Source organism: Amyelois transitella, chromosome Z (genome assembly GCF_032362555.1).
Source record: "Amyelois transitella isolate CPQ chromosome Z, ilAmyTran1.1, whole genome shotgun sequence".
Lineage (NCBI taxonomy): Eukaryota > Metazoa > Arthropoda > Insecta > Lepidoptera > Pyralidae > Amyelois > Amyelois transitella.
This window is the reverse complement of record NC_083535.1, coordinates 8657283-8676370: the sequence shown is the minus strand read 5'-3', so window position 1 is coordinate 8676370 and position 19088 is coordinate 8657283. Positions and strand designations below refer to the sequence as shown.

At 34.5% G+C, this 19088-nt stretch overlaps 1 protein-coding gene across 1 annotated transcript in view; it reads right to left on the bottom strand.

Annotated features, from left to right (window-relative positions):
* The window catches only part of LOC106133852 (glutamate receptor 1), a 56485-nt gene extending 48827 nt beyond the window's left edge, over positions 1-7658 (bottom strand). The window contains exon 1 of the mRNA XM_013333698.2: positions 7598-7658. Within this exon, the coding sequence (XP_013189152.2) occupies positions 7598-7637 (40 nt within the window). The 5' untranslated portion in view covers positions 7638-7658. The remainder of the gene's footprint in view (positions 1-7597) is intronic.
* Positions 7659-19088: the final 11430 nt, after the last annotated feature.

Below are 19088 nucleotides of genomic sequence, written 5' to 3'. Positions count from 1 at the left end.
AAGTTAGTCTGGAGATCTCAGATTCACGCAGAAACAAAAGAAATTGATACGGGGTGTCAAAAGGAACGTATCCACTATCACTATGTCTTTTTTCACAGCCAGCGGTCGAACATTATGTCCTAAGAGCCATTCTGAGGCTCGATTTCCAACAATATTTCTTCCATTTGCAACGTCAATTCTTTCTACTGGTATTACTATATATTTTTGTATGTGTAAGGACAGTGATTTCTTTTCCGTAAATATATATTTTTAGCTGTATATTATGAGTTTTATAAAAGAAGTACGTCCTAATTAAAATTAGTTTTGATAATTTTAGTCTAAGCTCCAAATAAGTAGTTATCATTTTTAATTTTAAAGATTTTTTTAAAGTATTCATAACTATACTCTTATTAATTTAAGGTAGAATGTTGTTCTATATGCATCGGTTATTTATGCGTTGTTTTTTACAATGAAGCCTCTTAGTTTTGTCATGTTCATCTTGCTTTCATGTTAAGTTTGTATCTTGTATATTATAAACGTAAAATGCAATTGAGACAAACTCCAGAAGGATAATAATGACTTTTTGCATCAGTGTACGAAACGTTTCATCATTGCAATACATATTTGTTTTATATAACTCTGCGAGTAAACGTGGCGAGATGCGCTACTAGCTTAGAACTCATTTGCTGACATGAAAAAGTTCGTATTAATCTCCTCATAATAAAGTTACGACACCGCGTCTAGGTAACATTTTCTAGAATAAACAGAACTTTTACAGTTTGATCAAGATATCAATTTGTGAAGAATCATTTTCATAACTGACACTTTTCGAAGCTACTATATATATAAAAAACGCGCCTCTTTCCCGAAAGGATAGGGAGAGACTGAATCTTTCAACTTGCTATGACTGCAACCTATATATATACAAACATACATACATATTGTCATGGTATGTATCCCTTGCGGGGTAGACAGAGGCATAAGTATTTAAAAGACCGAAAGACCACATTCTGCTGTTTGGATGTATATTTAGGTGTTTTATATATGGAATTGTCTGATATATGTATATGGATTAAAATAATGTCAGGTTGCTAGCCTATTGCCTAAAACAAGAATCCCAAGTTTATAAGCCTATCCCTTAGTTACTTTTTACGACATCTATGGTAAGGAGACGGAATGGTCCTATTATTTTTCTTTATCTATTGCCGGGAACCACACGACATTGCCGGGAACCACAATGTCTTAAATTTACTTTTTCTTCTTTTAATATTATCAGACTTTTATTTTTATTTTTAACGACCATTTCTTTTCATAAACCCTTGTAATAAAAGTATTATGTGCCCGTATTATCTACTTCGTACCCTAGTTGATAAGCTTAGCGTTGCAATTTTCTTCAAAGTCTAGTGATTACTATGATAAAGCCTTTCATTATAAGTTGATAACATTTTAAGCTCAAGAGATAATAAAAAATACTTTCAGCGGTAACAGTTTCAGGAATATTATATCGATTAAAATAACTTGTATTTTTATTGGTGTTTCAGTGGTAATTTCTGATCATTTAAAACTCTATGTAAGTTAGGTACTTATTTTATATATTTTATGTATACGCGATATTTTTGTACACCTGTAGAAGAGGAGCCCGAAGTGCGCCTTTTGACGATGATCTCGTATTGGGTTAGTCAGGTTTTACACGAAAAGATTCCTGTTCAACTTCCATAACCTAATTAATTTTGGATCATAATAACACATCCAGTTGATAGATCCCACGAAATAATAGTAAGAAAGCTGTATGGATGCAGTTTTTCAATTTTTTTTTATATTTCCCATGATCCGCTATTTAGTGAACTTTACAACGAAGTCGCGGGCAACAAGTAAGTAACTAAATAATTTAGCTGGAAACTAACTGAGGATACAAATGTGTAATACAACGGGTAGGGCGAGCCAGCTTTGTCCATGTTTCACGCTCCGCTGGACAACTGTCACAGCAGGTCTGCTATAAAAGCGAACTGCAATTGTCTACGTTTATAATAAAAGTATCAAAAATTTGCACTAGGTATTTTGAATAGTTTTATTGATATTGAATCAATATTATCTGATATAGGTATCACATACATACAAGTTAACTTTTATTGATTATTATATTACTTGTACGAGTGTCCTGTTAATTTCCGTTTCCGTGTTTACTATCAATCAACAAACGTACGCAAATTTCATTATTTCATAAAATACTTAAAACATAAATTTCAAGTTGAGGTTTAAAATAAAGCTCAACTAAAATTCGCTGTACATTATCCAGTGCTAACTTTTCATAAGTCATAAACACCTTACTTTATACACTGCGTTATTACTGAGAAGATAATTTTCAAACTTCTATACAGTTAACGCGGTGGAAACTGGCCACGAGCCAGGGGCTTACACGGGAATTCTTCACGTAATTACATTTTATGTCACATAAATAAATGGAAGTTAAATGTTAAAATCCTCGTAGAAGTCACTAATACAGCCTTATAATTGTACTGAAACTCTAAATTGGTCGGCTTAGTTTTTCATATCACTATTATAAATATATGTGCGAAGCTGTACAGTTATATCGGCACACATAATAAATAACTGCTTTTTGAGTGGAAAGTTTACAAAAATGCTTTGGAGGTGAGAAATTCATCTCGTGGAAAGCTGAACATCGCAGGGTCGTAGAGATCATACGATAGTTGTTTCGTATATATCCACTGAGGTTTGGTTTATCCTGGGCTCCTCTTCAGAGACATTCCGAACCCAAGGCTTCCCTGAAGGACACCCCTGGGGGTGCCATGGCAACTTGACACGTTGAACCACCAGTTATCAAATTTATATAGTGTACTGGTCACAAGTTAAATTTTAGTAGTTCCAAAATATACCAAAAGAAAAGTGACGGATCTACCACTGTCTATAAAAGTAATTACAATATCAACCGATCCAAGAGGAAAAGATATATATTAGGCGGCTTGTGTAGCGTGGAAATATAGTTTTTGACTATGTCAATTTTGTCATAAATCATAGGTCCGACTCCCGTTTTACTCAATTTTCAAATTCACCTTTTATTGATTATTTTAACATTGCTGATATGACCTGTTGGAAATATAAACCGAACGGTTTGGCGACCTCTGTGGCACAGCGGAGATTCGCTTGTCTGTGGCACAGAAGCTTCCACGTTTGAATCACGGCCAGGTCATCAACGACTTTATTCCAATTGGCCTTGGTTTTGGATGTTTATTTTTTGTAAGTATTTATTATAAAACATATGCGTATTATTAGTCCCGGCACCAATAGAAAAAATAATAGGACCACTCCATCTCTTTCCCATGGATGTCGTAAAAGGCGACTAAAGGATAGGCTTATAAACTTGAGATTCTTCTTTTAGGCGATGGGCTAGCAACCTGTCACTATAGTTTAATATTTGTATATAATTTATATATAATCTGAATTCTTTCTTTAAGCCAAATAGCTGAACGTGGCCTATCAGTCATTTCAAGACTGTTGGCTTTGTCTACCACACAAGGGATATAGACGTGATTATATGTATGTATGTATTATTGAATAACTTTCTCCTAACACAAGTCTTAAACTTACATCGAGGCTAAGTCAATGAATGTAATTTGGTCTGTATATATTTTTTTACGATTAGATTAGTTGGTTAGATTTTTGTTAGTACATCTGTAACAAAGGTAAATTGTAAAGAAGACACTCTAGGAAGAAAGCACAGAAATCAGAATAATATAGGGCTATATTCTGATTTCTGTGGGAGAGAGGTTGAATCCGATTGCCTCCTCGGTTGCTTTTTATTAGCTTTCACACTTTAACTTCACTCCGACCGACGACGGTTTAAAAATATTTTGCTGTAGATTTTTCTCCGAGGTAACTTTTTTCTTTCCCACTATTTTCTTGGTAGTGAATAGAAAATGTTACAAATAAATATTTTGTAATGAAATAACATTTTAAGATTTCCTTCAGTTTCCTTTTGAATTTTTAGTACTTGGTGTAATTTCAGTACAGTAATTTGTAATTTCGACATAATATCAACAGCAATGAGATAAGCAAGATATCATACTATCTGAGGTCTGAACTTATTAGAATATTTGAAAATTTTAGAGTTTTTTAAAGCAATTTTAGTCACAATTAATATCACATTAAGTCAATAAAATCCCCAAATGGTCTAACTCGTGCCTTGTCTTTGAACTAACTGAACCAAAACTCAGTTGCATGGATATTAGTTTGACATCAAGTTCTCTGGAACTATGAAGCGACTATGCAATTGTTACATCTTGCAGTTCCCTGCTAGTATTTGTCATAACTTCTAAATTAAAGGAATAAATTGTTTTATTAGGAGTTAAATAATTTACAATGACGTTTATTTTTCTCGAAGGAACCGATATATTTATTGAAATAATTATGTTATTACTAGAATAACCTCAAAATAAAAGGAGCAAGAAATAAATGTAAAATCTGAATCTAAACCATCTTCTACCTAGCTTTAGTCCTAGTCGCATCCTAGGAGTCCTAGATATGCCTTTGACCATGGATCCTGGATTGGGTGTGTACCTAAGTTTTTGACACGAACGACTCCCATCCAATCTCCGTAACCTTTGCAGAGGAATCTAAATCGTATTGAATGTATCATGGTTACGCATCCAGTTGCTGGAATTTGCAGGTTTCCTCACGATGTCTTCCCTCACCATAAGCCTAAATCTAAATCTGAATAAATGTGAAGAAATTCAAAACACCAAACTGCTTAAATTTCAGGAAACAAACAAAGTTATTGCCATTTTTAAAGGACAAAAAATGGACCTAGTTGTTGAATTTTATTGTATATATCCTATCCTTTACTCGTCCATCCGGCTCCTTATTTGAGCATTCCAAAGGCAGTGTGAGCCTTTTTATCACTAAGTTATTTCTGTCAAAAGAACGTCTTTGAATACAGGTAATATGTATGAAACACGTGTATAAAAGTTAGCCGTAACAATGCCTGCTCCGTAAAGCATCAGAGGCTATACTTCGGTGGCTTGTAATGTCGGCAACTTTACCCAAATATTGTTAAAACTTTTCGCCGTTGTTTCAACGAAACTCAATATGCGAGGAATATTCATCGAAAACATATCTCTTGGTTATGAACGATATGCAGAAGATACTTCGGAGAAATATGACGGCTTATAAGATATGGAGAGAATGTTGTAACACGTCAGCTTTCTGCGTTTTATATGACTCGCATCCGAATGATATTTTTTTTTCCTTTTTTTACTGTCGAACTGATAACATACACGTACGTATTATGGTAAATCTATAAGAAAAACGCAAGGAGGTCAAGTTACCACTTGCTACTACCGTACTACTACTGCCGTAATTGGTTATTATAAGAAGGACGCAACCGGAGAATGTATCTAATGTACCTGTATACTTTTTAGGCTATCTATATAGAGCTAGCTAATTTTACTCTGTCATCTCAAATTGACAGAAAAATGCAACAGAAAAATAATATGTGTATAAATCCGTAAACTGAAAAATATTTCAACCCGTTAAATTACATAAAAGATTATGAATTTCTAAAGAATATTTTACTTCTAATAAAGTCATTGTTCGCGGTGCGGTGATATAATAACAAAGCACTTATAATAAAGAGACATTCAACCCTTTACAGATAAAATAAGGTTCTCTTTAGCCAAAACTGTTATTTGTTTTTCACAATCATTTTTACTCAATTCTATCATTAAACCAAACAGCTGAACGTGGCCAATCAGTCTTTTCAAGACTGTTGGCTCTGTCTACCCTGCAAGGGATATAGACGTGATTATATGTATGTATGTATTTTTACTAAATATTTATAAAAATAATATAAACTATAGATACTGTATACTATAATAACTGTCATTTTAATAGGTACTTCATAGTTTAATACTAATTGCAACTGCTTTGAAATTAATTACGTCACAAAAGAAAATGGCGACCTATTGCAGTAGTGCAAAGTTTGGGACGCAATATTTGGAAACTCCTGTAATTAAGTGTCTAGGATAGTTCCACGGGTGAACAGGTGCGCACCAGTTACCCGACGTGGACAAAACGAAAACAAAATCTTTGTCAGGGCAATCAAGCAATTGGAAACAAAACAAGGAAAAATACGATGATAACAATGTTCTTATTTATTTATACGAGTAGGTTGATTTAAACGCACAAAATCTCTCATCTTTGCATATTTTCTTCTTTCGCTTCATTCATTTTCATTCATTGATTTTGAATCTCTCCAGAGTGATAAGGATGAAACTGAGACTAAAGCCAGGAGGAAGAAGTGATTGTACCCGCAGCTGCGCCCGCGTGGAATGTAAAATCTAGTTTACTTTCCGTTAATTTTGAAAACAGAAATTTTGGAATAACTACATTCCGAGAACATGAACAGCAAAATATCAGTTATGCTCAGTAGTTACCGACAAATCAAGTTATTAAAGCAAAAGTTATGGTTTTTAATTTTTTAACAAAACATACAAATATTAAACGTATTTCGAGTTAGATAAAGAGGGAATATTTCTAATGTAATAAAACGTCCAAGTGTACCCAACACCACGAGCATGCATAAAAAGTAGTTTTGTGGTAAATAGAAAGACGTAATCTCTGCCTATCCGTATGAAAAAAAGTTGTGGGGTTAAAAAATCTAACTAGACAATTTTAGTATCCACCTCATAGATTTTTTGGAAATACAAGAAAGCCCATCACTTGAAAATAATAATAAACATAAATGCAGTAATTAATCGTAAATTTATTACTTCAATCATTTAACGTATACTTATCAAGCTGCTCCTAATGGGTTTTGACGATTTACCATGTTCCCGGAAAAGCATAGTTACATTAAATTAACCTCAATGAAAAACCACTAAAGTTGTTTTTTTTTTATACATTCAGGTAACTTTTGGGTTACCATATTTTAAAAGGATCGCCTACATATCCAGCGCATTTACAACCTTTGCCTTAATTGACTTTTTCAATCTGCATGAAAAAAGAAACAGCTTGCATGCTTTTTTCTTCCTTCGTTACCAGATCAGCACAAATTCTTGCACTAAATGAAAATGTGCCTATTCTCATAGTCGCCTTTTACGACATCCATGGGAACGAGATAAAGTGGTCTTATTCTAACGTGCCGAAGGCAGTGAGAGTGATCCTACTATTAATATAGATTTTTTTTATTCATAGTACACAACATTCTATAGAAGCCATGCAAAGACGAGTCAGGTCGTTAGTATATAATATGCTGTTAAATTGTGCGTGATGGTTAGAGTGAGATAAGTATACTGAGACAGAAAGAGAAAATCGATGCACTGTGGACGCTTCGGGCCGGAACGTGCGAAAGGAAAACTTGCCGATGCGAAAAGCAACAAACACTGCGTATAATCAATTTAAAAAAAATACCGAAATAAAAACATAACTTGTAGCACAGATTTGTATCTTATCTTATTTTTAAATAATTTTATGAGTCTAAATATCGAAAAACTTTCTACAAATAATGAATGGGGAATAAAAAATACAAACAATTCTTGAGTATATATTAAAATTTAAAACACACACGCGGAAATAAAAAACAACTTCTATTGTAAGTACTTACCAACGGCAATTTTTTCAACTGGAAAACTCTGCGCCGACATCAAAGAAACTCTTGACAACAACACGACAATATAAACTATTTTTGCACGTAATATCGACATTTTGGCCATGTTGCCCACTCGTGTCGACTTATCAGTATAATTACATGCTTTTTAGGTGTTTAAAAAGGTTATTTTTATTGAAAATAGCGTTAAATCGATAGAATGCTGTGAGCAAATCTGAGACGTAGGGAGTACTGACGGAACACGCCCGGAGTATGGGGTGCGGGGTGGATATTCCCTCTTTTGTTGCTCCCCTCTCGCGGCACTTACTCCCTTGCGCTTTTGCGGTGGTTTAATATAGTATTTTATTTTTAGTCCAGCATTAGTATTATATTGAGTTCTTAGAATATTATCGAATAGAGAAGGATTATCCTATTTCTTTGAATAGTACGTATACTTCAATGAAAATAAAATAAGCATGTTTTACAGATACACGTTAGAATTTAAAAAGTGAATTACTAATTTAATTCTTATGCGTATGTCTTACTTCATTTACCAGTTTGAATTTCATAATGTTTTAATTTTATGTACGTAGTTTATTCTAAAAAATATCGAGTCAAGTCAATATCAATAAATTTTAACGATATTTTGTTGTTTAAAGCAATATATTAAATAAAACTTATGAAATTTAATAAAATACTGCATTTGTACACGTTTAATTCAAATTGAATAATATAACTAGAACTATAGGTATATAAATGAAATTTTTTAGTAGTGTTAATATATAAATGAAATTTTTTAGTAGTGTTCGCAAAATATTTAAAAAATTATTAACTTCAATGATAAAATTTTCAAAAACGTACTTTTATGTCATCATTCATCACTTTGGTTTTATTTTTTAAGGCTCTTTGTTTGTGTGAAATAAAATGAAATCATTAAAGAATGTATCTATTAATAATTATTATTTTAGTTAGTTGGCTGAAAAGTTCATTCTTTTTCTAAAAACAAAACGAAAATACAGTAAAGGTAGGGATAGAAAAAATGAAAACAAAGTTGCAGAAAAATTGTATACAAAAAAATATGTGGTACAAAACGAATAGTGACATTTCGTAAAAATACATTGAAATTTTTTCAGGAATTTTTCACAGTGTCGGCAAAAATTTAAGATAAAATGTTTCGCATATATGGACCGATATTTCTACACATATTTTATAAAACGTAGTTACATTCTGTTACTTAACAATATTCATTTTCGCTCGTAGACAGCAACCACACATATACATCATCATGGTCATGATTCATCCCGGAGTGTAGACAGAGGAAGCTGCCACCGAAATAAAAAGCAATATAAAAGAGAACTTATGTTTGTTTGTTTGTAATATCTTTATTGCACAGAAATTTACACAGTACTAAGAAAATAGTACAAAATTATAAAATAAACAAATCACTATTTATGATTTGGAAAGTATTCCAGAAATTTTACAGTTGACCTTTATGACCCAATCAATATAAAAATTTTACAACTGCTGTACTACTTAATAAATTGCAGTAAATTTAATTTAAGGAAATAATCCTAATGACCCTTTGAATTTTAACAAAAACAACGGTTAAAATTTTTATGTTATTTCGTACATCATTTTGTTATATATACCTTCTGAAGTTAAACTGAAATTAAGAAACCGGTATTCAATAACCCTCCATGTTGAACTCCCTTTCTGAGCACTCATGTAAAAAGATTAAGATTTGGTCCGCGTTAAGACGGATGTGCCTAGTCATGGCTCTGAAAAATCATAGTTCACAGTACTCTCAACATAGTAATATGTAACACCTTTTTGATAAAGTAGATGATTTTTGTATTTTTGCTCTTAATTTTGTTATGAAATAGTTTTTGCCAGCGGCTTCGCTCATGAATTGTCAATTAACGCGAATACTACTGAAACAGTTTTTTTTTTTCCTGGATGAAAGGTATTTATGATCTTCTCAGTACCCATAAAGGCTTAAAGAGTGCTTTGGATAACTTTTTCCCAACAATTCTTACGCACAATGACCCGTTTGTCCGCTCCCGTGGGAATTTAGGGAAATCTAAGAAAAAACAAACATACATAAAATAACGTCTCTTTCCCGAAGGGGTAAGCGGGAACCACATCTTTCCACTTGCCACGATCCCTGCGTATTTCTTTCGCTTAATTCACATTCATAACTCTCTTCATGCAAGCTCGTCGGTTTTGGGTACCTACTCTTGACTTTTTGCCAGAACGAATCCAATTTTAATCAAATCGGGGACATTTTGGTAATAGGACCGAAAACCGAAGATCATGCATGAAGACAGTTATGAAAGCAGATGATGCTAAAGAAAATGCAGGGATCATTTCAAGTGAAAGTTATCGCTATCAGTTATGGAAATAATAGTCTCTGCCTATTCCTCCAGGAATACCCGTGATTTCATTTATTTTAAAGAAGCAAAAGAAGTATGCAAATGCAAAAGGCTGTCTTTGTTCTTTGCGAAAACTTCATACTTCATGTTTATTATAGCTTTTACTCGCGACTCCGCCTGCGCGAATTTAGCGCCACGTACCAAGAAATTCAAGTTTTACGGAAATCCTACGGGAATTATAGTATCTAATGGGTATTTAAGATACCCTACATCCTTTTCCACACTGTTTTAGACACTCGGAGAAAGAGACTCGGGTTAAAGAAAATTCAGGTTAAGGGACATACAAGAAAATAGAGTTTAGAAACCGACGGGATGTTCCGGTAATAAATACCTAACGTGCCGAGAGAACTTAATTAATACGCGAAATTTCAAGAAGAGTAGTACAGTGGATAACGTTTTTAGAGAGAACAAACAAACTTATTTTTCATTACAAGGTTAGTTAGGCTTTAGATCACAAAATGTGTTCAATATTCATCATAGTGCATCTACTTAAAGTAGCAGTAAGGACAACGGCAACCTAATCTTTAAAAACATCGTATCGATGATCTCAATCAGCTTAACTTAGTTCGGAGCGGGGAATGCAAATTTTGGAAACTTGAGAACTGCTGGAAGCTTGACAAAGCTTCTACACACAGATTCTGATACCCATTACGTAAGTGTTTGTTAGGTATCATAATAGCAGTGTAACCTACCGACATGCGTTTAGTTTATACCTGGATAGTACAATATATACAAAATGTTGTAGATAATTACGCCTGCTCTGTTAATTGTTTCTAAAATACACGGAATAAATCTTACGCACATTTGAGATCTGTATATTTTAGGAGTAAAGAGAGTCAATACTCTTACGTGGAATAGGTAAGAGACAGTTACAGGTTGCTTACAGAAGAAAACCTAAGCGTAAGACTTACTCGTATACTTATAGATTGACCTTTGCAAGAAGAAAAAACTAGCACTTACAGATTTTATTATATACACTAGTTCAATGTGCTTATTTCTTTATTTACTCAATTTCACTACATTCTTAGGAAAGAGATAGTTTGTCCTTTTTTGAACTGCTGAGAACCACACGAGACTAGTGATAGGGTGCGACAAAGCCAACGTGTTGCTGATCACATAAATTCTACGATAAAGTTATAAAGCTAAAAGCCCTACCTATACTGTTCCCTAGCATTTAACAAGTAGGTCTTGTACTCGTAAAATATAAAAGCAATAAACGTCAAGTACAAACAGCTAGTAAGAGTTCCAGCGGCCATGGAGCGCGGCCGAGTGGCTATTCAGCATTTTTCTATATTACCCGGCGACGGATCAGACGCATTTTACGGAAATCGTTGCTATTGTAACTACTTTTAGGGTTCCAGCTAGAGAAGTCTGAAGCTGTACTGTAAAGCGAAACTTCTTCATCTAAACAAAGAGTATTTTGAATGCAAAACTTGTTGGCGCTTATAACGCATATTTAAATGACAGTAGCATTTCGTCTTTTCATCCTTACTAAACAATTTTGACACAGTATCATTCAATGTACTTAAACCTGATCTTTAACTGCAACGTCCATGACCAGATCAATCTTAATCAGTGAGAAAAAATCAGTAATGTGCACGACGCTACAGATAGATATAATTCCTTTTCTTTTTCAGCTTAAGGTAGGATTTGAACCTGTGCTGGTGATGTACTACCGATGTTCATTGTAGAAAGTGGGGAAAAATCTGTAAGCTGCGCCAAGCTACAAATGTTTTTGATATTGACAACGAGAAATGATTTTTTTAAGGTTTAACAATCAATACGGGCGAGGTAAGATTCATTAAAAAAAAAGAAATGTAAAGGCACATTAGGGTAAAGACATGAACTACGTACGGAACCTTTGGTAAATAAGTTAAATGTTACGCTGCGCATAAGCTGACTTTCGTTATTTCAATACTGGCCATTGGTACGACATAGCTTCGCACAGGAACAAATTTTATTTGTTATTCGTGTATTTAGTTTGGCTATTTTACTTTTACTCATTCTCGTATTATTTAACAAAGAGAAAACTGAGTCAGTTTTTGCGCATAAATTATTTTGTCCTAATGATCTTTGGCCAATTTAATATAATAGGTCAAAGGCACAAATTAATTTTTGGCATTCAAGTAAATGTAGCGTGACTCCTGGAGTCAGATGTATCCTCATATTTCTGGAGAAGAGCCCGGGGAGAACTTAACATGCTGCCAAAATTAAAGTTTGTCTCCAGTGGCTTATGAAGATGAAAGGAAGTCACAGGTTAATAGGAGTTTAGTATTTTATTAGCACAACATACGTAAGATTTACGGATCTATACATATAATAAATCTGTAGAAGGGTCAATTCTGTACATTGAAAATATTGAAAAACTAAATAGCAGGGGGTGTTACTGGATCGATACCAAACACAAATATGTGATTAAAAAAATTTTTGTCTGTCTGTCTGTATGTTCAGGCATCACGTGAAAACTAACGGTTCGATTTTGATGAAACTTGGTATAATTATACCTTATTATCCTGGGCATAAAATAGGATACTTTTTATCCTGGAAAAATACGAAGAAAAAAAAACTTAATTTTTCAGTTTATCCATAGACGTTGTTCTGTAGAATCGCGAACACACGTAACGTTACCCGCAGTGGATTCAGCGCCGTAACTGTAGCGCCGGTCGAAAGTCGGATTTAGCTTGAACCACGCACACTTGCTTGCACACGCGGGCCGCTACTAATTACTATGAAAAAAATAGTCCGGTCAATCTAGACATTCGAAGCTAGATTACAACCCATCAAGCTGAAAATCAGTATAATTGTTTAAAACACAATCAAAAGCATTATTTCAAAATTCCCAATGATTCCGGTTTAAGGAAAAAAATTTACCCATGGTCAAAGGTCAAAATGGGTGTTTCGCAATTTTCTTCAAAATGGTAAGTTTTTCAAATCGGAAAATTACCTCAGACATGAATTATAGATCATAAAGTTATCTATAAAAAAGGTATCAATATTTTTTTTCAATAAAGCTACCGTTTCTGAGATATAACGATGCAAAAAGTTGCAAGCGTCATAATATGCACACGTTTCCACGCAACCTCTGAGGCAGTGTACTATTAGCGCGTTTTTATAAACATTTTTATTATTAAACTTGAAAAAGTCTGAAATAGGTTAGAATAAACACGTGTTTTCACTACGCAGTGGCACTCAAGACTAACTTTCGCATTTATTATTTTAAAAAATTAGAATAACCTTAAGTGAAGGAAATCATCTTAGGACAATAATAGAGATTACAATAAAATCAAATTAAAACTAAAACTACTTATAAAAAGAAAGAAAAAAAATGACTACAAACTAAAATTTAATTTATAAATTGTACAGTCCCTGCATAGTATCAACATGTGGGAGTGTGCCCAGAAGGCTGGCAGCGTTGCTAATTTGAATGGCAATGCTGATTCTCTGAGCCACATAATTTCCAGCCCTCCGGTCAAGAGATACCTCAATCAGCTTTTTCGACAATTGTCGGAAAAGCTGATGGGCAGATAGGCCCCCGGTCCCAGAGTTTCTACCCCAAAAGGTTCAAAAGTATAGGTATTACCGATACCTACATATTTGCGCCTTTTGAGGTTTTTTGCCTCATATGAAGCAGAACCGGCCTTAGATTTAGTAACCTGAAGATGAGACGGCGCAAGTGTGTCGACACAAGTAGCATTCCACACCAAAGGCCGCCCCAATCTCCAGGGTACCAAAGTCATACCATCCGGTCTCTTGCCATCATCCCGAGCCAGACCGTTTGGTTCTAGAACGGCTGGAACATGGATGGTGGCAAGAGCACGGAGGATTATATTATTTAGGGCGGCATGGCGCCCTAAACGCCCGGCACTCCTAGGGCATGAGAGGCCGTGGTGTCCATAGCCGTCAACGGTATCCCCGCAAGGATTACTATTATTAAAGACTAACGGTATTTCATGTGTTGAGCATTCTGAGATAAAGCAGGTATACGACCCTAGCCACGCATACAATTAAACAGAGAGACAGATGTTGTCTCAAGGTTTCACTACAGTATAAATGAAGGCACTGGGTTTCATTATACCTACTTATGTATATTTTGAATTCAAGTTAAAATTACCGACAGAACAATATTTTTTCTTATACACAGAGTATATACGAGACGTGCTTATGCATATTATGACGCTTGCAACTTTTTGCATCGTTATATCTCAGAAACGGTAGCTTAATTGATTCCTTTTTATAGATAACTTTATGATCTACAATCTATGTCTGAGGTAATTTTCCGATAAAACTTACCGTTTTGAAGAAAATCGTGAAAAACCCATTTTTTACCTTTGACCTTGGGTAATTTTATTCCTTAAACCGGAATCATGGGGAATTTTTGAAATAATGCTTTTGAATGTGTTTTAAACAATTATACTCATTTTCAGCTTGATGGGAATCAATGTAGCTTCATTCTTATTTTTTGATACTTACTACAGAATGAGAACTCAACAGCAGTAGCTCAATAGAGGGATTTCCTTAATTATAATAGGCCTAGCCGTAATTGGATCCAATAGATAGGTTTTTATAAGATGTCATTATCAGAGTAACTCAAAATGGAGAAATAAACCATCCACGCGAAGATCGACATGCGCGCGGACGGAGTCGCGGGGGGAAGCTAGTTCTGAAATAAGAACTTGTTTTTACTTATTTCGGTGTCATATAAATAAATTAAATCGCCCGAGAAGATAATAAAACAATATTCAAGTTCTTGTTTTCAAATACTGAAATCTCTGAAAGGGGCACTCGTAGCCCCATTCAAACTAGTAAATTACTAAGTACGTAATCTTGTTTACTGAACATTTTCAGAAGAAAATCGACACTGCCAAAATATAAATACGGGTTCAAAGTTCCCGGGGTTTCGAAACACAAAATTTGAAGTGTATTCAAAGAAGTGATTTGAAGTTTCTCGCAATGAAAGCCGAAACACTTAATTGCACAGTAGGAGCCACCGTAGACCGGGGCGCACTGGAATCATTTGAGTTGGCAGAGTTAAGCTGCAAGTCCACTGCTGTAGACAAGTTCGCTACGGAGTTTGCAAGTTTTGTATAAAATTATGGAATCACTATCCCATCACCACCCATGGTGTTACCAACTTTCCGGTTCTATATACTATAAAATATAGTATAGCTGAGTTAGTATCTCGCAACACATGTTTCGAATTTACTTCGAGGCTAACTCAATCTGTGCAATTTGACCCGTAGATCTTTAAAAGAAAAAAAATTAAAACAAGAAAATGTCCTGCGATTAACCTCTTCCGATTAACCTTTCGGTGCTAAGTATCTTATAAATTCAAACAAAACTACGCTCTTCAGCTGCTTTTTATAGTTTCTGCTTATCTGGAATAAGGCCTTATTTAAGTCGGTAAACTTACAGTATGGCGGTTTGAAAGGTGAAGAAGTCCATTTGATATTCAGAGCCCCATTATTTGTGTCGCGAAATCTGGAAAAGTTACAGGTTAAGATTGATTTCGGCGACAATCTCCTGACTTTAATAGTTTTCCCAAGTTGATGTTTGAATAAAATATTGGGGCGAAATAGATGAGCATAAAAAAGAGGGTCGGGTGCCGCATACCTATTTTCTTAGTTGATCAAACAAAGGAGTCTTTCGGGATGACGTCATAAGCGGTGGCTTTATAAGGAAGCCATATAAATGGGCGCTCATCGTAGATGTATCGCAATGTTAGTATAAGTCGTTCAATGGTTTCTTCGTTGAATATTTAATTTACCCAAATTGTAATTACATTGCAATCACTATAAAATTCAGTATTGTCTGAAAAGGAACTGTTACAAATCCGATACACTAGTCGAATTTATGCCCACACAAATTGCTTAATTGAGGAAAAGGTTTTGTTGGCTTGCCTGTAAGTAGAGCTCGAATTTTACGTATACCTCCATATTCGAGGCCGCTGACAGGTGTATAATTAAACCCGAGCTGATAAATTATCTAATAAACCTTAATTAGAGTCTAATATCTTTGTTAAATAATAATCTGAGTGTTGGTGTCAGTGGGTAGTTTATTTATTTTTATTTAAAATGTCTTGTATAGATAGAACTACAGTAGAATGGGCGGCTCAATGCTAAAAGTAAAAAATACTTAGTCATAAATGAATAATTTTTATTATCTGTGTTTGTTTCAAAAAAGTCTTGTATTAAAAATACAGATTAATACCGAATATGTATCGTATATCATTCATGTAATGAATTAAACATACATTTTCATGTAAAGAACGAACAAAACTTTAACGTTTTGTCTTGCGAGCCTGGCATAGATCCAGTGTACGAAATTGACCAGCTATCTTGGCTTAGAATTATGACATCAATGCAACCATTCTTCTTCGTGTGGAAGGAAATAAAGCGAAGCTTCGTTGCTAGTCACGCTGCATGCATAATGTTACTAAGCTCCAAAATAAAAGCACTTTCCGAAACGAAGTTTGCTTTATTTACGAATAAAGAATGGTCACAGTCCCGAAATTCAGGTAATATAATGTGTATGAAGCAAAATAAGTATGTAGTGATCGTGGCATGTGAAAAGCTGTCATCACTCCGCATCTCCTTTTGGGTTTGATTTTATGTATTATGTAGTGATACACTGTTGTTGAACGATATTTTTTTTTGTAATTAAATCTGTACTCCTTTTATAACGATATTTTGCCAAAAATAATAGATAAATAAATAAATAAATATATACGGGACAAATAACACAGATTGAGTTAGCCTCGAAGTTAGTTCGGGACTTGTATTACGAGATACTCACTCAACGATACTATATATTTATACTAAATACTTAAATAGATAAACATCCAAGACCCAGACCAATCGGAGAAAGTTCGTTTCTCATCATGCCCTGACCGGCATTCGAACCCGGGACCTCCAGTGTCACAGACAAGCGTATGCCGTACGTAATACCGCTGCGCTACAAAGGCCGTCATTAATCATCTTACCTATTTCAGAAACAGAAAATCCTCTTCCATCCCGGTTGCATCCCCCTTGCGAAGACCATCAGGGCGTCTCTAACCACAATCCTGAAATGTAACAACAAGAAGTGAAGTTTGACCTCCGGATCCTGATATCAGGATAATTTTTGCCCCAAATATAATAACAAGAAGAGGTTAACATGGCATTAACTACGTAGGTATAAAAAGAGATGTTATTTACTGATATGTTTCTTCTGAAACTCGTTAGTTCAAACATACGGCAAACTACATAACGTCTAAATGTTTGCACATTGATCATTTTCAAGCTTGAATTAATGGATCATTCGATTCAAAGGAAAGATATATTATGTGCTTTAAAATCTATGAGGCCCGGAGCACTATGTGTGGTGGTGAGCATTATGTACATAAACCATTACAGAAACCAGCGGCGATCTAAAAGTAAAATCTCTGACAATGATACTCGTATGTCGCTGATTGCATACGTATTCACATTGTTAATTTTGTTGTTTCGAAAATTTTCCCAGCGTTCGAAACGTTTAGACCATTGTTTTACTTCTGCTCATCGTGAGTTTACAAAACTGTTTCGTAGTAGGTTTTACAATATTTTACTAGGTAAGTACATAAAAATCCAGAAAAATTATGAATCTACTTCACCTTCGTACTTTTTTTTTTTCAATAACGCTATAAAGATGGTACGAGGTGCAACTGTGACCACGACCCAGAAGTAGTACCTTTGTGACCAACATGTGACCGGAAATATTAATTCAAAACCAATGCCAATTTTTGAAGAATATATACAGTAGAATACGCTACAGCTCTCAGTAAAATTATTGCCTAAAATTTCAGGAATACTCTCTCCTAGTGCATCAATTTTCAAATGCCTTGGTTAAGTATGTTCGGCTGTAAGTACGTTGTATGTCAAATCAGTCAGATGCAGTAACTAAATTTTTGTATCTTTTCAGATAAATTGTATCAAAAGTGAGTATTAAATAAACAAGCTAATAAAAGCGTAGTAAAAATAGAAAACAAAATTCAGAAGCACGTGTTAGTAAGTATACAGTAATCTCGCAGGATAGTGATACCTACATTGGTGATTCGTGTCACGTCAATTCCTTTTAAACTTATTGCATTTTACTGTGAAAAGCTCAGTGCAATCATTCTGTTACGAGCAGAACCGTCGTAAAGAGACTCGGAGTGGAACTTTACAATCGGGCACAGTTAAAACTGTCCATGACCAAAAAAAGTTATCGCGACGTGCGATATAGTTTGCGAATGGATTGATTGACAAAGATAAAAGAGCAAACATTTCAATGATTTTGTGGACTAGAAGGGTAACTTGTTGGTTCTTTTGTCTAATTGCGCAATCCTGTTAATTTTCTTCTGAAAATCTTTCAATATTATTTATTTTATCGTTTCTTACGGATGTAATACAATCGGCCGCTTATTGATACCCACTTATTTAGTACTTTTATCTTTAAGTTGTTTCCTAAATGTAGAAATATGCTCTTTTTATCTGATAAGTTTATCATCTATATGTAATATACATAAATGAACGGGCAGCATCTGCATAGAGATAATGTCAAATGCGGTCAGCTGCGAAGTACATATCACAAGCAAGACCGATAAGATCAGGTCAGCGCTCCCTGAATTATTAAATTAAGTTTTTAATCATATTTGATAAAGAAGTTATCACGACTACTATTGGTAACCTGTTTTTCTCATTTATTTATCATCGTATTGGTTCCCTCCGCGGTTATAATTCGAGGCCAAAGAGAACGTTTTTTGGCTATTCCCTTTTTATATCAGCCCTTTTTATATTAATACCAAAGACCATCAGGTCAATTAAAACAACAGAATTAACGACGAATCTTTATTGACAAGCGACACAAGACGCAGGACGGAAGGGAAGGAAGTTACAAATTTTGAATAGTACATAACAGTTTTGTCATTTATTTGACATTTACAAATCTATCAGGTATCCTCGGTTTTCATCCTAGCTTTAGATATTTTCTGTCAACTCCTTCAACCTGGATCCGGCGGGACAACATTTGTTCCCAGAAAGAGTAGGTTTGCACAAGGATGAGCGAAAACCGCGTCTTGGATT